The sequence below is a fragment of the Stigmatopora argus genome, chromosome 14 (assembly GCF_051989625.1).
Source record: "Stigmatopora argus isolate UIUO_Sarg chromosome 14, RoL_Sarg_1.0, whole genome shotgun sequence".
Lineage (NCBI taxonomy): Eukaryota > Metazoa > Chordata > Actinopteri > Syngnathiformes > Syngnathidae > Stigmatopora > Stigmatopora argus.
In genome coordinates this window covers 16,110,135-16,130,620 of record NC_135400.1, presented here as the reverse complement: position 1 = coordinate 16,130,620, position 20,486 = coordinate 16,110,135, and the positions used below count along the sequence as shown (strand labels likewise).

The following is a 20,486-nucleotide window of genomic DNA, read 5'->3' as shown; positions in this document are numbered from 1 at the left end:
ATACTTAAAATGCCAATTATTTAATATTTTATTGGCTAGAAGTCAATAAAAAAGTGGATATAATAAAATTGGACTTGATTTCACTTCTAACTAACATTATGTCCGATATGTGTAGGTTTCAGGCTATTGTTTTGTTTTTTTCTACCAGTATTTAATATACAACTGAATACATGATCTTCTGTTTTATCATAGAATGTCGGTTTGTATGATAAATTTCACGTTGGCCCTTGCATACTTTGATATTTCTGAAAAAGTAAGAACAAGTTTGGACACCCCTGCCTTATAGAAAGACACAATAAACAACACGCAGGTTTGACAAACATTTTACTGGGCTACGATAAAAAGGCATGAAACACTGGTGGACGTGTCCCGAGAGAAAATATTCTGCATAATTAGGATCCAAAATCCCCAAGTGATTGTGCTTTGCAGTTCAATGATATAAATATTGCACATGCGAAATACCAGTAAACCATTTTGGCCCCAAAAATGTTTTAACACGATAGATACGGTCACCTCAATATGGTGTCATCTCAAACAAGTTTAGATGGGAATGTGGACTCATTGTTGTGGTCTGGAAGGTATTAGAAGTTCTAGTAGTGGATCTATTTTGAGGGAATATAGCAAAACATTTTTTTCAGGGTACTCATTTTAGGTCAATGGAACGCATGCAAGTCATCCAGATAGGAGTTTTATTCCTTACGTTGACGTCACTGGATTTTCACCCAAGTTGGATTTCACTTTCGACGTAGAAATACTTGTTACAAAAAAGAAAAACATAAAAAAAGATGCTGCACTTGTGAAAATTTCTGCTTCACAAAGTTTTATTTTCAACCCAAAGCTAGAAACTACGGCTTTAGTTTCATGCCGCAATCCCATAATCGTAATGTGAAATAGCCCGTACGTAAAATGTCGTAAGTGGAGGAGGACGTGGTAACCCGAGGATTCCCCGAACAGGGCAAAAAAAGCTGTAACAAACAAAGCACTGGGTCTCATTAAAAAAAAAGTCATATACCAGGACACACACACACAGTGCACACGTGTGTTTGTGTGTTACTGAGGTAGCCGCCACACAGAGCCGGCAAATTGCGGGCTCAGCAAAGAGTACGCTAGCGTGGAGAGAGTTTTTCAGCTTTGCGTATTTGGCCGTGGGTTCTACACTTGGAAGTCTGTGCCAAAGTGTCGGATCTGGGCTTCCGTCAATGTTAGATATGTGCTCCTCATACCGGGCGAGTACTGTGGGGAGAAAAAAGTCACATCACATACGTCATTCAATCTCGTCCATTTCAATACGGTAGAAGGAAGACGTTTTGGGGGAAAAGTGGCTACGGCTAAAGACGGTAGGGCTGAAATAAGACGGCGATGGACGTCCGGAGGGCGGGCAGGGAAAAATCGGTACGTGGGAGGAGCCAATGATGCAACCGTGGCCATTTTGTGAATTAAATAATAAATGCATTCATTCGTTTTGTCAACCGCTTATCCTCACAAGCGTCGCGGGGGGTGCTGGAGCCTATCCCAGTTGACTTTTGGACACCCTGAATTGGTGGCCAGCCAATGACAGGAGATAAAGGACAATCACTCTTAGCTAGGGTTAGGCAATTTAGAGTCTTCAACTAGCCTAGCCTAGCCTAGCATGCATGAGGGTGGAAAACCGGAGTACCCGGAAAAAACCCACGCACAGTGTGGACCCACCTGGGATCCAACCCAGAACTGTTAGACCAATACGCTAAACACTCAGCTGCTGGGGGGAAATGTATTTATAGAATAATAAATAAAAAATAATTGAGGGTGTGTCTTCTGCCTGCTGCCCTTATTGGCTAGGATTTCCTGCAGTACCTCTGGTGACCCTTGTGAGGATAAACGGTACAAAAATAATCATGCTGTCATGTACAAATACATTGATTTATTTCATATGTTATTTAATCTAACTAAATTATTTCTATTGATGGATAATAGTCACTTACTTTTCATAGTATCTCACTCATTGCATGTTATTGACGGAAATAGACGTGTTGATTGGACGTCTAGCGCCGTCAATGGCTGCTGAGAAGTTCAATGCGTGTCTTGTAAGGGTTAAAAAAAGTCTTAATTACAGCAAAAAGGGGAAAATGGCCTCCTCCCATTGTTAGTCGGCGGCCAGCCCTCCTAATCCAAACGGATTGGACGTCTATTGCCATCAGTTGCAGGGAAATATGGTTAGGAGAGGGGTTTGTAAACTAGGGGAAAAAAGCAGACAGGATAGGTCGCCATTTTAGCAAAGCGTACTCACATGGGTGGCGTGACGAAGCGTTGGGAAAAGAGCAAGCATTGGGGGGGATGAACGCACACAAAGTGTCCAGAAAGCGAAGAAAACAAAAGTTCAATGAATAAAGGACTGGGTTAAATAACGGAAAAATAAGGGGGGGAAAAGCAGTGTATAAGCAGGCCACTGAAATGCTGCAAAATGGAGAAACAATCCGACACAACCGATTATGTTGATGTTTATGTTGATTTTGGACATTTGGAAATTGGCCACAATTTACGGTACACTTTGACATTTGTCAAGGTTTTATGATTGTTTTGTATGATCATGATTGAAATGTTTTATGCAAACTCAAATCCTATTTGTTTTTTTTGTCTTTTTGTCAAGTGTCCTTGGTGCTTCAAAAATACAATATTATTATTATACCATTTTTTACAAGCTAATTTAAAAGCAAACTGGTTACTTTCCTCTTCCCATTATATAAATTTTTCAAAGGATTTATTGCACTATCATTACTACTATTGCCAGTATTATTAATTTTCACTGTATTAAAATATACATTGACTATAGTATATAATATCCATGACTTCCTATTACATTATATTCAACCAAATGTAATATTTCTGATCCCCCCCAGCAAAAAAAAACCCTCATTACTTTTTATCGATCCAAAAACCCATAAAACATGTTTTCCGTTCCCCAACTAATAACCGGATTTGTAGCATACATAAAAAAACACATTTTTAGCATTTCTCGCCTCAACTTTTACAAAACTACGGGACCGAATAATGCAAATATCCTGATGGCGGTCTTCCATTGATATTCCGCCACGAGGCCCATTATTCTTGTATGAGCAGCCTTTTAATGGCCACGTTGAAATGTATCTCACAGAGACACAGCGCGTACATTTTTAAACAGCGGAGCACATTGTCTGCCTTTTCCCAGTCATTGAAATTCCCCAAATGTAGTCATGCGCTCCCGCCGTCCGACAGAAGCTTCATTATAAAAGAGAGGGGCCATTTTAAAGTGTGTGTGTGTGTGTGTGTGTTGGGGGGTTTGAATTCTGGATTTTCCAGCCTCATCTATTATTTAGCCGCCGCTGCGGGGACGCGTGACTCACTTATTGACTATCGGCCCCGGGATTAACATTTATATTGTGACGTACGAGGCCGTTTCGCTTTACATTTTTGATGCCTTTGTCTTATTCGGAGCTCGTTTAGCTGGAGTTATGAGTTATTTATTGGTGTTGGTACTTATTCAACCCATAGGGGGCAGACGTTGTGCTCGTTGGTTGCCATGGACGGCGCTGGGCGTCCAATCCGTTTAGGCCGGAAGTGCGGATTGGGGAGTGACCCAAGCCGGTGTTGTTGGTTTAAATGAATTGGACGTCTATCGCCACCAATGATAGATAATGAGTTGCATCCTATGAAAAGTAGGTCAACTTTAGAGTGTTGCTAGTGCGCATTTGAATATGATTAGTTCAGTTAAATTAAATAATGTAGTAAATAGATACATGAAAATGTACTACATTAGCTTATTTCTTATTATATATTAATCCCATTCGAAATTGATTGGACGCCTAGCGCTGTCAATGGCATGAAATGAATGAAATACTATGAAAAATACATCAACTTTAAAGTGTTACCATGTATGTATTTCTAATTTAATTGATTTTGAATGAAAATATAGTTTTTAATTAACAGTGTCCTAATTTATACTTTGATTTATTATGTCTCAGATGTAAACAAAAACAACCTACTGGCCAACTTTTGAATAGCACTTCACTTTCATGACCACCAACTTAGATTAAAATTGCTTTCATTAAAAAATTAATTCTGAACGATCTAAAAAAAAGTTCAATAATAAAGGATTAAAAAACATACGCATGATAATAATTGCTCATATCTACGTTTTTTTCTTAAAGTAAGTTCTTAATGCCCTGTAAAGGATGAGTCATGCTTTCTAGTGTCAACTTCAACCTCTCCCTGCTGAACATGACGGTTCCGTCTGTGGCCACCGGAGGGCAGTATTACACCGTTCGAACATCACATTACTCTGTTGTTGCCAGATTGTGCTTTTGAACGTGTGTTTTTTTTAGCTGTGTGTGAATTGAGCGACGGTTGCGGTGGTCAAACTTGGGATACTCGAGCCGAGTAGGGCCAACGCACCGACGGGGGCGGCGATCCTCTGCCTATTAACGGCACGTTCTCGTATTGCGGCCTCCCTCCGAACAGCATGGACTGATTCCTAGGATGCAACGGGACACAAACAATGACATTTTTACAAAGACGACAAATACCAAAACATTGTGTGCGAAAGCGGGTTTGAACCTCGCAAAAAGGGGGATCGTGTCGCAGCAAAATGAGTCAGGATGAACCTCATTTCATCTCATTTTCTGAACCGCTTTGTCCTCATTAGGGTCGTGGGGGGTGCTGGAGCCTATCCCAGCTGACTCCGGGTCAGAGGCGGGGGGACACCCTGAATCGGTGGGTGGCCAATCGCAGGGCACAAGGAGACCATGCACACTCACAACCATACCTAGGGGCAATTTAGAGTCTCCAATCCGTTTTTGGAATGTGGGAGGAAATCGCAGTGGCCGGAGGAAACCCACGCAAGCCTGGGGAGAACATGCAAACTCCACACAGATTGCCCACCCCGGAGTTAGATGTTACGATTCCGACCAATGAATAACGAGGATGACGTTTGTTACAACTGTCGTTGTGGACCAACTCCAAAATAAAAGCCGGCGTTCTGCGTCGCATTAGGTATGGTCAATTGGGCTTTTATTTTGAAAATAGCCCAGGTCGTTGCGACAATCGATTTGGCGATGCATCGTCGCAAAATTTTCGTTTTGTCTTAAAAATCCATCTGAAACGATCTTTATGTTTTGGGTCAAAATAAACAATCGGTGGCTACATTTTAACTCACGTTTTTGTACGTATCGAATGTACCTTAACACAATTTCTGATGTTTGCAAAATGCGATTTCGGCACAGCTATCAATGCTAAATCTAGAAAAACTAAACTTTGAATGGCAAAAAAAAGAAATTGAGACAACCGTTTTGTGCGACTCATTTTGCTGCGTCAGGTTCCATCGCGGCGGCGGCGGCGTTCTCACATGTATTCCGGCGCGGGCAGTACGCTGGCGGCGACCAGAGGGGGAGGATGGATGCTAGCCTGACTGCCGCCGCTGCTAGCGTAGCTGCAGAAGCTGTGGACGTTGGACCTCCTGCCGTTGTAGGACAGGCGGCGCGGTTCGGGGTTGAACGGGTCCTCCTCGTCGATATCGTCGTACTCTTTGTCCCTGGGGGAAGCGAGTCGGTCAGCGCTCGCCGAGGTCGCGAGACGCGTCGCGGGAACGCCCACCTGCCGGCCGTGAGCGTCCACGCTCGGAAAATCAGACACAACATGGCGGAGAGCGAGCACGCCGCCAGCAGGGAGAACAAAGCCAGGTAGAGGAGCCCTTCCACGCCGTCGTAGCACACGCCCATTAAGGCGTCCAGGTAGTCCTGCCGAGGAAATGGGAGAAAAAAAATGGCAGATATGAGGTTTTAGCGCCATTGGCCGATTCGTTTGAGGGGTCGAGGGTCGTCCGATCCGTGTGCGGTCGATTGGTCGCCAGTCTTTTGGTCGCCCGGACTGCGACAACGGGCGACCAAAAGACCGACGACCAAAAGACCGGCGACAAAACAAGGTAAAACAACACGGCCTACGCATGAATAAAAGCCAACAATGGCCATGAGCAGTTTCACTGAGCCGACGTGTGAGTGTAGAAGACTTTGTATGTACATGCGCTGTCCCTTTAAGAAGCTATGTCCGTCAGGGTCTTAACAAGTTCTCCAACAAAAAAACAATAAGTCCAGGAAATTTGGAGCGTTTCTTTAGCCTAATAATTAATAGGGCATTAAGTATGACTAAATAGTAATTCGCAGTTTGTATTTAGGGAATTTGAGCAACAATTTAAATGGTAATTATCAATAACCTTCCGGGCGACCAAAAGACCGGCGACCAATCGACCGTGTACCGTCCGATCAGAGGCGATCTGTACTAGCAGTATCTTTTCGTTATAATTAGGGGTTAGTAGGATCAAACTCGTCTTTATCGGGGGCCATTTTGAGTTATGGTTTCCTTCGGAGGGCCAAATATGTCGGAAGACTTTTTGCACGGCAACGCGCTCGTAACATAACAAACAAATTTAAATGAATTTGGATTACGATGCAGACACACTCAAAATGACTAATCTAACCTTACACTAAACTTAATTCTAATTTTGTTTTATATTCTGATACCTTTTCTTCTCCCGGGTTGCCTCTATTGGCCCCGCCTCCACCCTGACTTTCAGATGCAACCTGTCGAGGGTTGTTTGCTTTTGTATTCCCTTGAAAATATTCCCAAAATGATGCACACAAATGTCCTCACAATAGGATAACGCACGACCACTTGCCAACGAGAAGTAGTATATGCTCTTCTCGTATTAGCGATCGCTCCGCCATTCGCACTGACTAACGGGAAAAAAAACACTAAAAAAATGCTACGCTCCGCCCAGTGCTCGTAGAGACATTACACGACTTACAATTGAACATATCCGATACGCATGGGATTTTTAGTCAAGCTTATTCCCATCCAAAGTCATTTGATTTCATGCATTTTTAAAATTTACATTACCGCACGTGAGCAGAAAATGAGAATTGTGTCAGTTAAAACGCTCAGTGTCAAATCAGATAAGACTAACATCAGATAAGACACGTAGGAATGGATATTAAAAAATATTTCAAGCAAAAGAAAAAGACAAAGCACTATTTCTCCTGACTGACTTTGTTTCAAAAGGCGGAAAGTATAATCAATATAAATCAAAGCCAACGAGGTCGGTCCAAAAAGAGCGGTAAAGCGCAAACTATTTATGTTCTTTTGCACTTGGCTCACTTTCAGGTGAAAACAACACTAAACACCAGAGTTTGGGAGATTTAAAGTGCTGTAAGAGTGGTGAAATGACATCATTAAAGCGGTAATTTGAACATTTTCTGCGATGCCATTGTCGAGACAACACTTTTATAGGAGTCAACGGGGGACTTGTTATTAGTCCAGCACTTCATTCTCCTTTTGGGACAAATAACGACGTACGTTTCGTCATTGTTTAATCGCAATCGTCCGTTCACAATGACTGCCAGCGCACCCTGCTTTAAAAAGTGTGGTCAAAACGTGGCTTTTTGGGGGGGGCACCAAGTTTTTACATGAAAATGTCATTGAATATGGCCTGCAAAGGATGCTTAAGTTCAGCCTATATTTCACTTCTCAGCTTTAACACTAATGGAGCTAGTCAATTGAATTAATTATGTTGCAACAAATGTAAAAAAAAGGTGTCAAATGTTTTCAATATTGTAAATATGTATAACAAGCGAATAGGAATTGATCCCAAAAGACCACAAATATTCCCCCCCCAATATATGTGTGTATATGTGTATGTGTGTATGTGTGTATGTGTATGTATATGTGTATATGTGTATATGTGTATTTGTGTATGTGTATATGTGTATATGTGTATACGTGTATATGTGTATATATATGTGTATATGTGTATATATATGTATATATGTGTATATATGTGTATATATGTGTATATATGTGTATATATGTATATATGTATGTGTATATATGTATGAGTATATATATATGTATATATGTATATGTGTATATATGTGTATATATGTATATATGTATGTGTATATGTGTATATATGTATGTGTATATATGTATATGTGTATATATGTATATGTGTATATATGTATGTGTATATATGTATATGTTTATATATGTATGTATATATGTATGTGTATATGAATGTGTGTGTATGTGTGTATGTGTATGTGTGTCTAGTGCGTTTTAGCGATTGTCTCCACAACGTATGAAAAAATGAACAAATATCTTTGTAGCCTATTGATGACAGTTATAGAGGTCAAATTAATTTGCACTTGGAAATCTGGATTATGGTGATGATGAATGATGATGATGATGATGATGATGATGATGATGATGATGATATTAGACGTCCAATCCAATTTGACTTGAATGAAAAAAAAAATGCAACTGACCTTGTGCAGGCCGCGGCAATCGAGCAAGGCCGTCAACTGGTGCAGATTAAACTCGCTGGTGTTCAACAGGCGCTGGATGCCTAAAAGGTCTCTCTGGGTCAAAACACATGGGGTCAAAGGTCAGACGGATTCCAGATGATCATTAGCGCGATTAGCTTGTCGTGACGTTGATGGCAACTTGGCTCATTTTAGAAATGGAGGACATTTTACATCACCAAGTCTACAAGTTGTTTTTGTGTACCTCAGCGGTGGGAAAGACTGGCACGGAGAACTGCAGCAAACCCTGGACCTGGATCTGCATGGTGGTCAGGGATCGCTGACAGGTGGTCAAGGACTGCATCCACAAAAAGAGGACCCCGTTAATCAGTGTCCACAAACATTTTGTCTTTAACTACAGTAAAATAATGCGCTTAAACCCGGCTCCCCCTCCTTCCTAATAACGACGCCAGCAAAACAATAGTTGATCAGAAAACCAGATTATCATCAAATCTCACTTAATCCCTAAATGGCTACCATGAACGTGAGGTAAAAAAAAATCATCGCTCTAAACCGCTTTTTCCTCACAAGGGTCGCGGGGGGTGATGGAGCTTATCTCAGTTCACTCCAGGCCAGAGGCTGGGGGCACTCTGAATTGGTGGCCAACCAATCGCAGGACACGAGGAGGCAAAGGACAACCAATCATAGCTATGGTTAGGCAATTTAGCATACAATTAGCCTAGCATGCACAATTTTGGAATGTGGGAGGAAACCAGAGTCCCCAGAAAAAACCCACGCACCACCGAGGAGAACATGCAAAGTAGACTGACATGGGTTTGAACCTAAGACCCCAGAACTGCGAGGCGGACGCGCTAACCACTCGTCCACCGAGCCGCCGCATGATGAATCATCATTTCACGAAATTTCAAAAAAATTTATTTACATGATTACAGTAGCCCGGCGGACAAGAGGTTAGCGCTTCGGCCTCACAGTTCAGGGTTCGAATCCAGGTCCGTCCTCCTGTGTGGAGTTAGCATGTTCTCCCCGAGGCTACGTGGGTTTTCTCCGAGTACTCCGGTTTCCTCCCACATTCCAAAAACATGCATTTTAGCCTGGGTGGACACTCTAAATTGCCCTTAGCTATGATTGGAAGTCCATATCCTCGTGCCCTGCGATTGGCTGGCCACCAATTCAGGGTGTCCCCGCCCCCCGCCTCCGACCCAAAGTCAGCTGGGATAGGCTCCAGCACCCTCAGCGACCCTTGTAAGGAAAACGCAGTTCAGAAAATAAATGAATGTTTACAATAAGCATCTGTACATCAAGTTTCCCAAGTACAATTTCAATGCATTTTTTTGTGTTTGTATAAAGATAGCGTCATTATGCAAGATGCGTATGAATAAAGCATATTTTTGCCGAGTGCCCGGAAGTCAATATTAGGCAACGAGGGAGGCGAAACGTCTCGCTTGAACTAATTCCACGCGTGACGGCGCGCATTTTCCCGATACGCTCGATAAGGCGGACACAGAGCTCATCTATGTTTTTTCCGCGTCGACTTGTGTGAGTGTTTGTACCTGCTGGAAGGGGTTGGGCAGGTTGGAACTGCAGAACAAATAATAGTGGGCCACATCTGCGGGGGGAGAAAAACAATTTAAGCAGGTATTCATATTTAATGCTTGTTTCAGGCACGGGAAATCATTTAGGGGACAAAAAAGATGCCTTTTCTGCCGACAAAATCAAGAAATTCCAGTTACCGGTGATAGCGGTTCAGAATAAAAGAGGACGGTTCTGGAAAATGGATCATTTTTGAAAAGGGATTCCATAAATTACCAGCACTGAGGAAATCTTTGGTTTGGTTGACAATGAACTTGTCAGGAGACACGCAGAAGTCACTGGTTCCCTGCATGAAAACACATCAAAAACAGTCAACAAACAAACAAGAATCTTTGGTAATGATAAATTACAATCAGAGTTTCCCCAAAAACTCGCAAAGCCTGGCGGGATGTTCACATATCTCTAAATTATTATGATTTTTTTTGGAGTACTGTTTTAGCCAGGTTGGCGAAAACAGCCTGGCGGCCCGCTAGGCATATAAAGCGCCTGGGGAAACTCTACATTTTGTTATGTTTTCTTAGCCATGAAAGCTGTGATTGTCACAATTTTGCATCTTATAGATGTTTGATTTTGAAATTGTTATTCAATTAGAAGTTTTACCAAGGCAAATTTGGCGTTCAGACGAAAAATCCCACGGATTTTCTCCCGGGAAGCTTAAGGTGGGTAAAAGGCGGGATGACACGCTTTGGGGTTGCTAGCGTGATCTCCCTGCTTTCACACGACAGAGCCCATTAAGACGCTCCGTTATCAGAATTTCGTGGCGGCGCGAAACTGACGGTACTCCACAATGAAAGAGACGAGCGGGCGATCGATGGAAAAGCTGCACTTTGTACTCGGCGAACAAAGCCGAGAGGCGACACAAAAACCGCAGGCGGTGACCTCCGCTTCCTCCATTTTAAGGGATCAACGCTTTTCATCCATCTGAGCGGAAACGGCGCCTGAATGACGTGACATAAATGTCATGCCGGCGCCGGCGCCTATTTTTGCATGCGAGTTGGATTTGAGTGGATTTATCTTAGGTTAGAACTTTATTTCATCCCGTATTCGGGAAATTTCTTGGTTGCAGTAGCAAGACATGTACAAGACATTGTAGACCTAGTTAAAAAAACTGGAGCCACACAGAAGAAAAATAGCAATTCCAAATGGCTTTTCTCCCCATTTTCAACGATGCTACATTAGAGCAATACGTGAAGCTTCATTAATTCATTTTCCGTACCGCTTAACCTCACAATGGGGGTGCTGGAGCATGGCAGAAGAAGACAAAAAAAACAACAACAACAATTTAGAGTGTTCACCCAGCCGAGAATGCATATTTTTGGGAATAAATGTGCATTTTTTTGTATAAAATCCTCTCCAAGCGAGATGTGAGTGTGACATATTTAGAGGGGATGGGAAGAGACGCCCACAGTGGCAAAAAAAAAATCATATTTTTTTGTTATATATACACTGACTGGTGTTGTACCTTAAGAAAGGGCCTGTGTTGTTATCTGATGTAAATACAATCAAAAATATGTGTTGTAATTAAACAATCAAGTGTTTTATTCTACTATGCTATTATTTGAAGAAATGGGAATAAGTCAAAATGAGCTCAATTCAGAGTTCAAGAGTCTGAAATGTACCCCAAAAAGAGCCATTTTTGACCAGATGACGTTCGCCTCGGCCACATTTCCGCCGCCACCCCTGCTTTAATTCGCCGCTCGGTTGCATCTGTCCAGATGTCTAATCCCGCGGGATAATCCGCAGATTCCACGATGCCTCCGGGAGATCCGGGCAAGTCGGGGAATACCGCGAGTAAAGCAGGGGCGCTCAACGTACCCCCGACTGTGCTCCAAATGCCGTCTCCATTACCCCGTTAAGCCGGGACGTACTCAACGGCGTGCACTCGGCGGTAGGAAAGCAGGAGGATTTACCGGCAGGAGAACAACAAAGGCAGATTTCGGAGCTGTAATTAACGCGAGGGCGTGTTGTTTACAACGGCGATTATGCTGAAAGGCTGCTGAGTTGATAATCAGCTTTAACGATGAGAAATAAAGGGAAATAAATGAAGAGAGGAGAGAAGACAACTCACCACGGCTGTGGCCAAACTGGCACCCAGCGAAGTCCAGCTCAGGATCAAAGATAACGCCACAAAGGCCATTATTCTGGGTACAAAATACAGACACAAAAATCGGGTAAGCTAGAATCCACAAGGCCGGATCTCAGACCGTTCCCCAGACTCGGCCTCCCAGTAGCTCCAATTATAGGGACAAGACACCAGACTGGGTGAAAAGGTAGAGCAGTGTTCGGGAACCTTTTTAAAGAGAGGGCCATAAACAATTCCTATTTTCAAATGTTATTCCTTGAAAGCCATACTCACAATTTAAAAGTCAAAATACATGAACATTTTTTTGTCATTTAACCACTTTTAAAGTACAAAAAGTCTCTGAATTTTTTTGACAAAGTTGTTACACGGTTGCTTATCAATGGGTATCAATGAGTATTATCAATGAGTAGTATCAATGAGTAGTATCAATGAGTAGTATCAATGAGTAGTATCAATGAGTAGTATCAATGAGTAGTATCAATGAGTAGTATCAATGAGTAGTATCAATGAGTAGTATCAATGAGTAGTATCAATGAGTAGTATCAATGAGTAGTATCAATGAGTAGTATCAATGAGTAGTATCAATGAGTAGTATCAATGAGTAGTATCAATGAGTAGTATCAATGAGTAGTATCAATGAGTAGTATCAATGAGTAGTATCAATGAGTAGTATCAATGAGTAGTATCAATGAGTAGTATCAATGGGTAGTATCAATGAGTAGTAACAAGGAGTATCAATGAGTAGTATCAATGAGTAGTATCAATGAGTAGTATCAATGAGTAGTATCAATGAGTAGTAACAAGGAATATCAATGAGTAGTATCAAGGAGTATCAATGATTATCAATGAGTATCATTCAACCAGTTAGCCTAGCACGCATGATTTGGGGGATTTGGGAGGTTACCAGAGACCCGGAGAAGGGGGAAGGGCGGATTCCGGGATCGAGCCTTCCATCTCACAACTGTGAGGCGTGCGTGGCAGCCGCTGGGCCACCATGCCGCCTCGCTAGAAATTTTCCCGCACGTAAAATGTGCGTTTCGCCTCCATAAAAGCCGGGAAACAGAAAGTCAAAGCAAAAGGTCAGTCCTTGACAGAAATGGCCGTCACACGGGCCACAAAGCGCATTAGGCTTTGCGTGTTAACTGTCATCCACCGACTTTTTGGGCCGTTCGTTAGGCGTGTTATGGACAAGCGACTGCCTCGTCTAATGGATCCATAAAGGCGGCCATAGCAACCTTGGCTTCTCCAATGACTCCTTCAAGAAGCAGCCATAAAGAAGTCTAAGAGCACTTCATAATTAGTTAAGGGTGACGTACGCTCATCCGGTGCCGGAACAGATCAATAGGCATTAGCCAGCGCCATCGGCTCGGGACGATGATGAGGATGAGGAGGAGGAGGAGGAGGAGGAGGAGGAGCAGGAAGAGGAAGTGGCGTCTCAGGTTATACGGGGGGCACCAAATGTGGTAGAAATCCATATTCCCCGTCACACCCTAATTCTTTCGGCATATTCATTCATTTTCGGGATCGCTTATCGTCACAAGGGTCGCAGGGGGTGCCGGAGCCCATCCCAGCCAACTATGGGTACCATGAATCGGTGGCAAGCCAATCGCAGGGCTCGAGGAGGCAAAGGACAACCCATCATAGCAAGGGTTAGGCAATTCAGCGTGTTCAATTAGCTTAGCATACTTGTTTTGGGGATGTGGGAGGAAAATGGAGTACCCAGAGATAACCCACACAGGCCCAAATGCATTTCGTTGCTAGAAAGAAAGACAGAAAGCAAGAAAAGTCACGAGAACGGATCCAAAACTCACGTGACGAGCAGCCATCGCGATTGCCTCGCCGTCCCCAAGCACGCGGCCAGGCAGATGAGCAGATCCAGGATCAGCAGGAGCAGATAAGTCAGCCATCTAGGAGAGACCAAACACTGCTCACTCATTGGTATCGCGCCGCTTCAATGTGAGTTTTCCGTCCCGAGGTGGCCGTGGAATCCGTCAGATTCCCGGCCTCCGTAAATTACGGCCCCATCTGCTCGCCGTTGTAATTTGCGGCCTTCGGGCTCAATAATTCAACAGCACAAATCCATAGACATTAAATTTTCAAGCCCTGAAAATGTCCTTCGCGGGGCACGCCGGACTGGAAGAGCGTCTGCGTGCGCGAGGACGCACGCACGCTTCCTTCCGGCCGGCGGCGTAAATCTGACAAGAGCGACAAAACTAAATATCGATTCCTTACGTGTGCTGCCGCGTATCCGCTGTCATAAATTTTTAGATTAAGGCCGTTGGGGTCAGAGAGAAGAACTCACATTGGACATAAACATACTTCATCTGCATAAAAATGGCGCCGCCGCTTAGCGATGTTATGAACGTTCAGCGCTACGCAGAAAACGAGAAAATGAAGCGAGAGCGAATCGAATAATGTTATATTATAATATGATATTTTGCTACCCATTTGAAAATACTACTTCACCACTTGGTGATCATCAACAATAATATATTTAGCTTAAATAGGCTAAAAAAAACCATAATGTCTCCTTAAATACATTTTTAAAACCTGTATACACACACACTAAGTACTATATTCTAGGTCAAGGGTCAGGACCTTTTTTGACAGAGAGAGCCATAAAAATAAATAAATAAATAAATCTATAGTTCCTTAAGAGCCCTATTCAGAATTTAAAAATAAGAATACTTGCAAAAAGTACAAAAAGTCTCAAAAATAATTGAACAATATTGTTGTGCTAATGCTAATCAATGAGCATCAAAGAGAGTATTCCTTGAGAAGGCAGTCTAATGGAAAAAATTTTTAAAACAGCCCTAAACACTCTCATCAAAAGAACCATACATGGCTCGCAAGCCATAAGTTCCCTACCCTGTGCACAAAACCTGAATGATGCCTTGCATTTTACTTGATAAACACACGGTTTCCGTGTCATGGAGCGTAACATAAAATATTTGGTAATAACTGCAAAAACAAAAGACTTTCGGCTAAACGTGCAGGCTAACCTGTAATATTCCACAAACGACGCCTGGTCGGCGGCGGCGCCCAGGTCCACGTTGCTTTTGCTGAGGTCGGGCAGAGCGCTCAGCTCCCGGATGACGTTGTTCACCATCAGCTCCATGAAGGTGAGCGCTCGAAGGAAGTCAGGCCGAGCGGCAAAGATCTCGTCCAGCCGCTCCAGGTGCTGCTTCACCCCCGTTTCCGCCGTTCCCAAAGATCCCGCCGACTGAGATAAACCACAGGGAACAAATCCAAACATCAACTTCTACCATTTCGACCCGGGTTGCCAGACTCAGTTTCCTTTTCGGAAACGGAAACCTTCATTCCAAGCACAACTCGGGTGTGTCACATTTTTGGGGTTGGTGGAAGATGGCTGTTTTTTCTTTGCGAGTCCTGAGACGGCGACCAATCATAACCAGGGTCAATTTAGAGCAAGGGTGTCAGACTCGGGATGGTTCGCGGGCGTCAAGTCGATTTCATGTGGGCCGGACCATTTTAGATTTAATATTTAGATTTTTTTAAAAAAATGGATTAAAAGAACTGGATTAGAAGCCCTGAATATTCAGTTTTTTATAGATCTAAAACAATGTTTATTTTAGCTTTTTTTAAATATATTTTTAGATTTTACAAAATGATTTTTATACCTAAAAACACAGAAGAAATGGATTAAGAAATGACAATTACTGATTTAAAAGGGGGAAAATCAGGAAATTTAATATACATCTATACTTTTCATTTTAGTTTGATACTCAAACAGAAAGTCGGCACTCATGATTTACTTTCCCGGGCCACACCAAATGATGCGGCGGGCCAGATTTGGCCCCCGGGCCGCCACTTTGACACATGTGATTTAGAGTGTTCAACCAGCTAGCCTGTTTTTGAGATGCAGGAGGAAACCAAAGTACCCAGAAAAAAACCCACGCAAGTCTGGGGAGAGCATTCAAACCTGGAATCGAACACTCGATCTCAGAACAGCGGGGCTGACGCGAAAACCACTCATCCACCGAAGTCCAATCTATCGAATTAACCTCCCCCGAGATGGATCTTATGATATTTGTCATACTGTAAATCCCCATATGACTTGGGCTCACCATTAAACTCCCCAAATTGACCAAAATGTTGTGACTTTAAGTGTCCAAAGATATCTTTAAGCCAAATAAAATCCCCAAATCCAGTATCAGTCGACGACTAAGCTTCCTTGTGTGCCCACAAGTAAGCTTTTGTCCCGTTCCTTTTTACTGGAAAGCTCCAGTAAATCTGAACAGATGTTGTTTTTCCCATCTACAAGACTCCTCCATGTTGTTATCTCTTGTACTTTCACACCCGAGACCCCCAGAAAAACACGCTCTAGCGCCACTGTTCATCGGCACGCCGTAAACCCGCCCCCCATGCCCCCCCACCACCACCACCACCGTGAAGATAAACGTTCTACTCGGCACTCCAACTTTTCGGAGAGTTGATTACATTCTAGCCGGCGAGAGGGAGACGGAGACGAGGCTGAAAAAAAAAAGATACGAGCCCATCCTCCATCCACTTCGCCCCAGGGACGGACGAGCGTGCCAGTAAACTGCTCCCGAGACCCCCTCGCGCCGTCCCCCCGCCCCCAACCCCCAACCCCCCCTCCATCTCGGCCAATCTTATCTGCACGCCAGTAGGCTGGATTGGGTGACACGGACTCCTTGGGTTTTCTACTGCGGGTGGTCCGTATCGCCTTCATCGCAATTGTCCCGTCGTCCTGGACAAGAGATGGCCACGTGAAAAGTAAAAAAAAAATAAGAACAACTATAATAAAGTACTTGAAAAAAGTGGCAGTGAGAGCAGTATTTTATTTTTACAGGAACAAAGTGCTCCCTTTATTTAGGAATTGATATCAATTGACATCAAATCTATTTTTTTTAAGGCTACGAATCTATTTCATTCCCTCGTAAATAAAACTGTCAAAACAAAGTATCGTTTTTTTCTTCTTCCGGTAAATAGCCACTACCTTAAAACAGCGTAATTTAATTAATTTTTTAGAGTTTCAGTTTGATTCATTTAATAAGGGACAGCACATATTAATGAACATATTCAAATTCATGTTAACGAACATTCATATAAAATATGTAAGCTTGTAGCCTACGGCTAATTTTGAATTGCCTTTTAAAAAAAATCAACTTCTCTCTCCTACTATTGTGATTTATTTCTCCCTCTAAATTTCATTTTTTTTACTTTTCCTTAGTTAACATGATTACCCTTATGTGATAATCACTTAATTATTTTAAAACGGTGTGTTATAAGCCAGAAAATGTTAGAAAACAAAGTACTATAAAAAGTATGCCTGAGGTAAACCTATCAAATCTGTTTTAAACATTAAAACAAATTGTTAAACCTGTTAAAAGTCAGTCAACATTTTATGAAAAGCCCTTTGAGGAATGTAAAAAAAATAAGCTAAATGAATATGCATGTTTTTTAGACTTGACTGGCAGCCAAAATGTTAAAGTGGTGATATCTGGTCACTTGCAGGAAATATTTACTGTATCTTAACGACAATTGCTTGAAAATAGGAAGAAGCGGCGCGTCCTGAAAAGCTTAATCGTTTCCTTCTAAGAAACCGCAGCAGGCTTTACCTTTTAAAGAGAGAAAAAAAACAATACGGAAGTGGAACAGCAGTTAGAAATTGAAAGCATGGCTTCTAATACGCTCTCCACTTTGCTGCTGCACTTAAGCGCTCATAATGGCAGCGCGCTAAAAGACAGACACAAAAGAGACTCGTCAAAAGCCTCCCACGACAGCAAAATAAGATGGAAAATAATAATAAAACAGTTCTCGGAATATAATCGCTTCTCTTTGTGATGGGCGACGCGGGAGTGCCAATTTTAGGTCGAGAGGAGCCGGCAGCCAAAGCCAAACGCCGTAAAACACCGACATCGTACGCGCCTGGTGAGAAATTGCATCGTTTTTGGTGGCGCTTACCTTACGCTAACCCTTATTTTCGATCAGAAATCCGATTGAATCTATCGGAAATCAAACATTTGGATATAGCAACTCCCCCCTGTTTAATACATTTCTCAAAATCGGGCAAATCTGACTCTAAGAATGTGTGATGGGGACATCCCTTGTGTCTGGAATTTTTATTTTGGTCATAAAACACCGGCAAAGTTTAAAAGTGAAAACGTAGATAAGATACGACCTAACAGAAGCTGACCAGTCCTAGAAAAACTGGCATGTTGTCACCAAGCAAAAGAAGCCATGCTCACTGTAATACTAAATATTTTTATTGGATTATTTTATTCATGTATGAGGAGGCCTAGCCCGAAAATTATCGCGGTTAATGTAGACCAGACATGGCCGCGATAAACAAAAAACAGTGAAATAGGATAAAAAAAATATATATATATTTTTACTTCAGTGCTGAGTTCTAGTAGCAAGCGGAGGACAGGGGAGTGGCTTCCACTTGCGAATTTCAGCGTGGATTTTCACATTTTTATGAATTTACAAGAAAAATGTAATTAACAAAAAAAAAATAGTGAAGCCGCGATATTCGAGGGATTACTGTACTAGGTCCAAAGAGTTTTACATTACTGTATATAGGTGACATGAATATTGAGTATGGTGATAGTAATTTATTATAATTGGATATGTACATACGTCTATTGTATATTGTGTTTCCGAGTGGTTTGCAGTATACTTGACACATTTTATTTTGAAGGGCATAGCAATGTTTGAAAATGCGTTATTGTTTACAATATTTGTCCGTCGTGTTACATAAAGTATATCATTTAAAATATTAATTACAGATGTCCAAGATTCAGCTGGACACGTCGTCATAATCAATCGCTTTCTCGCTTTCGACACAAAAAAACTAAAGAATACATGAGGAATGTTCTAAATGACTGATCTAATCTTTGACTACTAATCTTTTCCTCTGTGACCCCCTCATGTGATTCTATCAAAAGTAAAAGGCTTCTTATAGAGGAAAAAAAATCTGCGCTATCTCCATGATAATAAGACGACCTAATTCTTCTCATAAGATCCTGCATGATTCTTCTAATTGTGCTTTTTTCATCTTAATACAACAGACGGCTCTCCGATTTACATCTTTTCCAATTCGCCTTTATTCCAACAACATTTGCACTTTATTCATTTTAATGAAAGCTTTTAAATGGTCAAAAGGGATTCTGGCAAATGAATTTCTCAGACCTTTTAAATCATTTTAAAAAGAGGTCCCCAAAAAACCCCTCACATTGCTCACGACCCCAAAATATGAGTCCAATTTCTTTCTTTTGCGCCGCATTCGCGTTTATGAGGGTGCGCATGAGGACACCCAATTACGTGGGGGGCTCAGCATCCTTTTAAAAAAAACGCCTCATCCTCCCCCACAGAACCTCCCGGATATCTTAAACGAATGCAGGTCAGGACCGGGGCACGAGCAGAGCCAATCCCCACGAGGCAAAAAATAACAACGGATCGAGACCACCCACGGCGCCCCCCGCCACCCCCCGTCCGCGGTGCACTCCAACGGTTTTGACTCGGTGCTCAGAAATGATCAGATTGTGCTACGCTGACGCTAAAAAGCTTCCGAAGAAGTGGCTCAAAATATAGATGTTTGTTTTATTTTGAAATAAAATGGTATGCCTGAATAAATCGCGTTCAAAACCAATGGCAATGTGCGAGAGGTCATTAGCGCTAGCTAACAACTTTAGCATGTCCATCCCAGTCTATATTGACTACTTATTTATCACGTTGACTACTACTAATTTTATTATGTTGACTTATTTATTTATTCCTAATTTATTGATTATTTATCTGTTTGTTGTTGTTATTTTTGCACATGCTTACTTATTTCTGTTATTGACTATTTGTTTATTTATTCATCATTTATTTGTCTGTTTGTTTGTTGTTGTTATTTTCGCACTTGCCTACTTATGTTGTTGACTACTTTTTTAATTTATTATTTATTGATGATTTATTTGTCTGTTTGTTTGTTGTTATTTTCGCACTTGCCTACTTCTGTTATTGACTACTTTTTTATTGATTATTTATTTGTCTGTTTGTTTGTAGTTATTTTTGCACTTGCCTACTTATTTATGTTGTTGACTACTTTTTTATTTATTATTTATGGATTATTTATTTTGTTGTTGTTGCCATTTGCGCACTAGCCTACTTATTTATGTTGTTGACTACTTTTTTTATTGATCATTTATTGATGATTTATTTGTCTGTTTGTTTGTTGTTGTTATTTGTGCACTTGATGGTGAAGCTTTAAATCTCACTATACTTGCATAATGACCATAAAAGCATTCAATTCAATTCAATATAATCTTATCTACTTTGTCGTCAAGGGGTATCGCATTGTTTTCTCGAATATTAGCGGTCTACGAAATTCCTCATTTGCCTAAATTGGGAAACAGTCTTTTATTTTAACCCCAAATTTAGTCTACAAGTGACCTGTAAGTACCCTAAAATGACAAGGAAGTGATTAAAAATGGGCGATACAGGCCCAATTCACTTAA

General features: G+C 41.8%; 1 protein-coding gene across 4 annotated transcripts in view; it reads right to left on the bottom strand.

Moving 5' to 3' along the window:
- Window positions 1-307: 307 nt before the first annotated feature.
- LOC144087927 (protein tweety homolog 2-like) overlaps window positions 308-20,486 on the bottom strand; it is a 76,179-nt gene continuing 56,000 nt past the window's right edge. For all 4 annotated transcript variants that reach the window (XM_077618052.1, XM_077618053.1, XM_077618054.1 and 1 more), the window contains 11 exons: window positions 15,000-15,220; window positions 13,809-13,904; window positions 11,983-12,055; window positions 10,131-10,200; window positions 9,875-9,930; window positions 8,569-8,661; window positions 8,328-8,420; window positions 5,605-5,747; window positions 5,357-5,542; window positions 4,408-4,486; window positions 308-1,233 (listed from right to left, as the gene is read on the bottom strand). In XM_077618052.1, the coding sequence (XP_077474178.1) occupies window positions 1,153-1,233; window positions 4,408-4,486; window positions 5,357-5,542; window positions 5,605-5,747; window positions 8,328-8,420; window positions 8,569-8,661; window positions 9,875-9,930; window positions 10,131-10,200; window positions 11,983-12,055; window positions 13,809-13,904; window positions 15,000-15,220 (1,191 nt within the window). In that variant the 3' untranslated portion in view covers window positions 308-1,152. The remainder of the gene's footprint in view (window positions 1,234-4,407; window positions 4,487-5,356; window positions 5,543-5,604; window positions 5,748-8,327; window positions 8,421-8,568; window positions 8,662-9,874; window positions 9,931-10,130; window positions 10,201-11,982; window positions 12,056-13,808; window positions 13,905-14,999; window positions 15,221-20,486) is intronic.